The sequence below is a fragment of the Anopheles gambiae genome, chromosome 2 (genome assembly GCF_943734735.2).
Source record: "Anopheles gambiae chromosome 2, idAnoGambNW_F1_1, whole genome shotgun sequence".
In the NCBI taxonomy this organism is placed as follows: Eukaryota; Metazoa; Arthropoda; class Insecta; order Diptera; family Culicidae; genus Anopheles; species Anopheles gambiae.
This window is the reverse complement of record NC_064601.1, coordinates 113,399,358-113,405,718: the sequence shown is the minus strand read 5'-3', so window position 1 is coordinate 113,405,718 and position 6,361 is coordinate 113,399,358. Positions and strand designations below refer to the sequence as shown.

The 6,361-nt window shown below is 43.3% G+C and overlaps 1 protein-coding gene across 1 annotated transcript; it reads left to right on the top strand.

Annotated features, from left to right (window-relative positions):
- Nucleotides 1-975: 975 nt before the first annotated feature.
- LOC1269898 (flightin) lies at nucleotides 976-5,112 on the top strand. Its single transcript, XM_308552.5, has 4 exons — nucleotides 976-1,082; nucleotides 2,616-2,776; nucleotides 3,304-3,456; nucleotides 3,588-5,112. Exons 2-4 carry the CDS (start codon nucleotides 2,658-2,660, stop codon nucleotides 3,739-3,741), a joined length of 426 nt encoding a protein of 141 aa, XP_308552.4. The 5' UTR covers nucleotides 976-1,082; nucleotides 2,616-2,657; the 3' UTR covers nucleotides 3,742-5,112.
- The last annotated feature ends 1,249 nt before the right edge of the window (nucleotides 5,113-6,361 follow it).

Below are 6,361 nucleotides of genomic sequence, written 5' to 3'. Positions count from 1 at the left end.
CGTGTATTCAGTAAGTCACTGAAAGTCAAGCCCACTCTTGGTAAATGCAGGCCTTGGCCGACAACGGTTGTTGCGCCAAAGAAGTAGAAGAAGACATCGACCTATGCCTAGCATGACTCACATGTAGAGCATCCTTGGGAAAGGCCTTAAAAGGCTTTCTGGGTCTGGGTCACCGGGTGTCATTGATATAGTCTAGTCTATTGATTGATTAGTCGCACAGCATCACGAGGTTGTCAATGGCCCGATGCTTGCCTTTCATCGATTGTTTCAAGATACACTTGAGAACAATACTTAGGTTACAATTTATATTTTAACAAATTATTTTTTGCAAATAATCTATATATTATGTGAATTAAGGCATTGTATATCAAAACTACTAGTAAAAGGAAGGTTGTTTTATGATAACGTGATTAATAGTGGCAAAAAACGCTCTAAAATAGTGATTTTGTCATGTAAATTGCATACTATAAGCAACATTGCATACATTTAGGCGCAAGTAACCCAAAAAATCTTGGAATAATTTATCGTAAATTTTTTTAAGTTCAATTTTGACCTCATAAACCTTCCAGCACGATCCCACTGTTCGATAACGATCACTCAGCTTCCGCTGACGAACGATCGCTGTTTCCGAACTTCGTGCGGATCGGGCGGGAGGGAATTGCTCAAACGACGCACGCGAAACCTCCATTGAACGAGTGATGGGATTCTTGGGGTGGAAAGCGGAAAGGTGTTTTCACTCGAACGTGCGAAAAAACCCCGTTACCCCTTTGCCATCCCTCTTTCAACGAAACCTCTCGATCGGATGAGATGATCTTCGTCCCGGTGACGAGGGCCGTTCGTGCGCCGTTCATGCCAAAACCGAGCGAGCTTTCGAGATGCTCCACAACGATGAGGATCTTGAAAGATATAGTAGTGCCACAGGCAGGGGGGGGGGGGTGGCTAATGAGGGGTGGGAAGAGGGGAGAGCTGCAACTGCGAATGCCAGAACGGCCGACAGCGTGTCGATTTCGATACCGCGCGGTTACGGGAAGCAGTCAGTCTCTCTGTTCATTCCACCGGACTAACAAGTCAATTTCAAACAGGTACGGAGGGGTTCTGTGAGTGTTGTTTGCCTCTTCCAAGTGCTTTCGAACAATTTCGGTGTTTGTTTGTTGGGTGTTTTTTTTTAATTTAAACGTGAAAAAAAGACAATAAGACTGTGTATTTTGTTTGGACCATTGTTTGAATAATTGTTTGCAGTTGTTCATGTTGTACTAAGTTTTGTGTTACTGCCTCCATTTGCCTGTGACCACAAAAGGACATGTACTTCAGAAATCTGTCTCCTTGATACATGTTCTTTTTTGAAACAGTTCCAACAATTCGTACGCTTAGTTGTCTATTCTTACATCATTTCTTTTTGAAAGAGGGAAAAAAATGGAATATTCCACCCCTGCTGGCATGCTTTCAATGCTTGTATTGCAAGGTGGGAGAGAAGAAGAGTGAGAGAGCAACGCAATTTGTTTGTTTGGCCGTGTTCTCCACGCCGGATCGTGCATGCCGTGCTAAATTTGGCCTTTATCGACTCGGCGTGTGAAGATAATTTATTATTCTCTTCCGAGCCGCTTATAACTTGGCCATGCTCGTTAGCACATGCTCAAGCAAGTTAGAAGGAATGCTGAATGGTCGATTAATTACGCACATCGATCGATGATCGCAGTGGCGAGATGGAAAAATTGCTTCGATCAAGGAAAATGTTGTTCCATTTTTTTGATTGAGGATAAATAATGATCGTACAAGACGCTTAAAAGCAAGAACTAGATACAACCCTTCACTACAATGTCAACTTTTCGGTGTGTTGTGGACTGCCAAACAAGAAATAGCCTCCCATCAACGACACCTCACATAAATCACTCGTCAAACACACGCCATCTGGCAGAGGTGGGACAACCGACGGAAAAACTGTCACGATCATCACCAGCAGTATCGCCACAAATCATCGCCTTCGGAACGATCGGCGACTGCTCTTTGAACCCCCTTTGACAGGGCAGCCGAGCTATGGAGACTTCCGCCTACTTTGACTGCGTTGTTAGACGAGACATCGCGCAAATGTCGCGCAACGCTTTGCGCGCGTAACAGACGCACCAGATGCGCTGAGTCAATCCAGAAAAGATCGACAGGCAAGGAGAATGATTTTCAAAAAAAAAAAGCGAATTCTCTAGTGAAAAAAAGACATGTCTCGGTTCGATCTAGTTGTTTGGTGTGTATGTATCGTGTGCCGATCGTTGCACTGTTGCACTACTATCGATCGGATAAAAACAGATGGCGACAGGAAAAAGAGGCGAAAAGTGCGCACTCTGCCTACTTGATCGTTACGCTCAGCGCCAGCCAATTGTAAATGATGTCTAATTTTAATCGCGCCCGACATTAAAGCCCTCAACGAGTGTTTCTTCTGTGCATTTGTGTTTCGTGTATTGTTAGAGTGTTTATAGTTTAGAAAAGGAAAATTCAAGAACATTCGCCTCCCCACCCCCCATCGATCACCGCCCACAAGTGCTTTGTGCTTTGTTTAACGTTTCGGGTCCGTGCCATTTCTTTTATTGGCAAACTGGTCTGCTTTGTTTTTTTTTTTGTTGCAGGTACACTTTCCCGCTTCTTTTGTCAAATAAACCGGCCCAACCATGGATGATGGTGCTGCCTCCACTGGTGTGATCGTGAAGAACAAGCCGGGCGCAAAGCCGCTGAACATCGTCGATGACTTCAACCGTCGCAAGATGCCGCTCTACAAGCACTGGGTTCGGTAAGTAATGCGAAAGTGGGGCGATTCTTTTAAGATGATTACATTCTGAGGAAGATTTACTGAACTAAGATAAAAGTTCTTACTTCGAATGATAAAAACAGTCTCAATTGCTTGATTTAATCTCTAAAAGTAATGCGTGTTACATAACTTTAGGCGCCAAATGCTTCATGAATACTCATGACCTCTTGTTAAGGGCTTATTACAGGGTTTCCCACGATTTATTGGTCAGTTCCCATGAATTTTTGGTGCGTTCTCACGATTTTTTGATAGTATCCCATAGATTTTTGGTTTGTTCCCGTAATTTATTGGTATTTTCCAATTGGACCAAAAAATTATGGGAAACGGCTAAAAAATAATGGGAACGCACCAAAAAAATATGAGAACCCACCAAAAATTTATGAGACCCAACCAATAAATCGTGAAAAACCCTGTAAAAGGGAAAGGAATTTAAATCTAATGCATCTACTTAGGACTACTTAATTCCCCCATATTAATCATAACGCTTCCCTTTCCTCTTCTTGCGATAGCCCACAATTCTTGCAGTACAACTACATGTACGACTACCGCGTGAACTACTACGATGACGTCATCGACTATCTGGACCGACGATCACGGGGCGTTGCCTCGGAGATCCCTCGCCCCCAGACCTGGGCCGAGCGTGTCCTGAGAACGCAGAAGACGTAAGTAATCTCTCGCTAGCACTTACGTTCAAGTGTTTTTAGTCCAATGCAATGGAATTTGTAAAACATCTTCTCTTCCTCTCTTCATTTTTCATCTTTTTTTCCTTCTCTTCATCCCACCCCTTATCCAGCGCCACTCGTGACATCAACGATGCGTACAACTACACCAGCATCAGCCACAAGAAGGACGACAAGAAGCTTATGTACACGCTAAGTAATCAGATCAAGTCGTACAACTGCCACTCGAAGGCATACACTAACAGAAAGTACCGCAAGATCCTCTAAAAACAATGCGTTTCCCATCCTGCTTCTACCAAACAAAACCAGAAGAGCAAAAAACAAAAAAAACCTCTCCAAATTTGATACTCTTACCCTTCTCTACCGTTGGCTTAGTTAGTTTTTTTTTAACTAAATGAAAAACTAATAACATCCCGTTTTGCAATAAAAATGCTTCCGCTTGCTTAGCTTACGAAATGCACTTTGTAAATTTTATATAAAAAAAACGTTGAAAAAAAACGAAAAAATATGTCCCGTTTTGTTTAACCCTTCTCACTGAACGACCCCTTAGAAAGTATTAAAAAAGACAAAAAAATATGAACAAACAATGAAAACGAACGTGAACCTTAACGCGCACCACAGCAACACACAGAGAGACTCGAACGAAAACGAAAGCTTGTTGCCCCGAAACCCTGTCCCCGTAAAAAACCGATCCTTGGAAGGTTCTCTTTCGAAGTTTGCTGTAAAACACTGTTGCAGTGTGCCATGAAAAATGTTCGAAATGCAGGCCCTGCATTCCTTCTCCCCCCACCCCCTCGCTTTACCTTGTACCTCGAACCCACTCACAGGGCAGTGCCAAGTTGCTGTAATGCCCTTTGCGTGTGCGTGTGGGCGCCCTTTGGCACATACACGTTACAGAGTTAAGTCATATGTTTGCGAGTGTGTAACATGTATCATAGTAGCCTGAGTAGTTTGAAAAATCGTGTTTTGTTTTGTTTCAATGGATTTATTTTTATTTATTTTTTTCTACCCAACAAACCTTCCTACCTTTTTACGCTAAGTAGGCTTTACTTGCTTATTAACTGCAGTCGAACACAAAAGGGGGTGAACATGAACACGCCCTGGTTCGCTCGCGCGCGCTACAACTATGTAACCTGACAACAACAGCAACAAAACAAGCCACCCTGACCCGGTGAAAGTTTACCCCGTTCTTGCCAAACAGTGATTTGGTACCGCCATTTTCTCAACGAACCGGGTACAGGGTGGAGTTTTTTGTGTGCTACCGCTTTTTAGTTTGCTGCGTTATTTTCGCTTTTTGAGATTCTAATATGCTTGGTTGATTTAAAAAAAAAAGATGCTTTTAAAATTATTAGCTCGATTACTATTTCCTGTCTCTTTCATTTTTTTTGTTCCAAACTTTCCCTGATGGTGCAGGAAAAAGTCGACCCCTGGTAAGGCTCTATATGAGCTCTACTTACCGACGGTGGTGATCGGTTAGGAGTGATCTTCTGCCTATCCGGCCTATCTGTGCCAGAGCTACCTGAGCTACACCTGAGACACACTTGACCTTCACACCCAATTCACCCTCTTACGAATAGAACACCCAAAACGCTCCTACCACAACGAATTTCAATAAACGAAAGTAACTCTGAAACCTAAGCGAAATGTGTTGGAGTTTTCTTTCAGGACGGTTCTGAACTGACTGACTAATAGACTATCAAACTGTTCGAAAGGCATGATTTGAACTGTAAATTTGGACACAATTGCCACACTTACAACACCACACACCAAGAGAAAGAAATTGTCCTGAATTTTGTTGGTTATTTGGCCTTAAACCTGCAATAAAAACTGAAATGTTGGGAGTTGCTTTTGACACCCGTAAACACAGACAAATTGGTCAGAAACAGGTAAGGTTCTAATTGTTTGAAACGCCTTCTCTCGTTGTTGTTCTTTTCAAGAGGCAAAACAGACCTCAGGGTAACAAAGCGAGCTTCACGGCATAATAACAACTCCAGGCAACTAAGCATCCAAGCTACCCTGGATGTGAGAGTATAAATTATGACCGTTCCTGAAGAATGAAATCAATCGTTCAGTGACAAACAACAAGGCAACATCGCTATCGCTATCGTGTTAAAACAAACTCACCCCGTCCAGAAAAGTCATGGAATTGTTAAACGGTTCAATTGAACGCCTTCGGTCCAGTGGCAATCTCTTCGAACAACGGACCGCTCGCGATGATGCGAATCGTTTTCGGAGTCGAGTGAAATCCTTCGGAGAGTATGGGTTTGCGGCCAATTCGACTTTCCGAGGCCACAACGTACAGCCGGCTGGCACGAACGCACCCGCCGTCCAGCACCAACACCGTCTGAGCTACACCGAGCTACTCGGAGAAGCGTTGCACCAGCGGCCAGAAAGGTTGAACATTCGACGAACGCTGTAGCATCGCAGTAGCCTCTGCAGAACGCATGCGACAAAACGGGGGCACATCCACCCATTTGCATACATTAGTCTAGAACCGTTTCCTTATTAAGCTCTTAACAACTAAGCTACGTAAATTAAAGTAAAATGCATCAAAGCATAATGATTGAAACAACATCTGGGTGTCGTTTTTTTTGTTTTCATCTTCCAACACGTTATATGAGTTTTATTGATTTTCTCCGTTAAATTGTTTAACATAGTCGATTTGTTCAAATCATCTTCGGCGCCCATTTGCCGAAAGCCCGCGAAACGGTTGTGTTCTGCTGCGGAACGGTTCGATCTTGCTGTGCTCTTCGCTTCGCTGTTCAGTGTGTCATTTTCTATGCAGCAAGTGGCATGCCCGTTTGCAAGTTTGTAAGACAAAGTTAGGAAACACACAAACAACGCTGTCTTGCTTTCTCATGTGGTTGCACAAAAGAGCGAAGAGTTT

Excerpts from the sequence above, each read along its gene's own strand:
- LOC1269898 (XM_308552.5), top strand. The coding sequence starts at position 2,658 with ATGGATGATGGTGCTGCCTCCACTGGTGTGATCGTGAAGAACAAGCCG. Across the intron at positions 2,777-3,303 it reads CTCTACAAGCACTGGGTTCG|CCCACAATTCTTGCAGTACA; the intron begins GTAAGTAATGCG and ends TTCTTGCGATAG. Across the intron at positions 3,457-3,587 it reads GTCCTGAGAACGCAGAAGAC|CGCCACTCGTGACATCAACG; the intron begins GTAAGTAATCTC and ends CCCCTTATCCAG.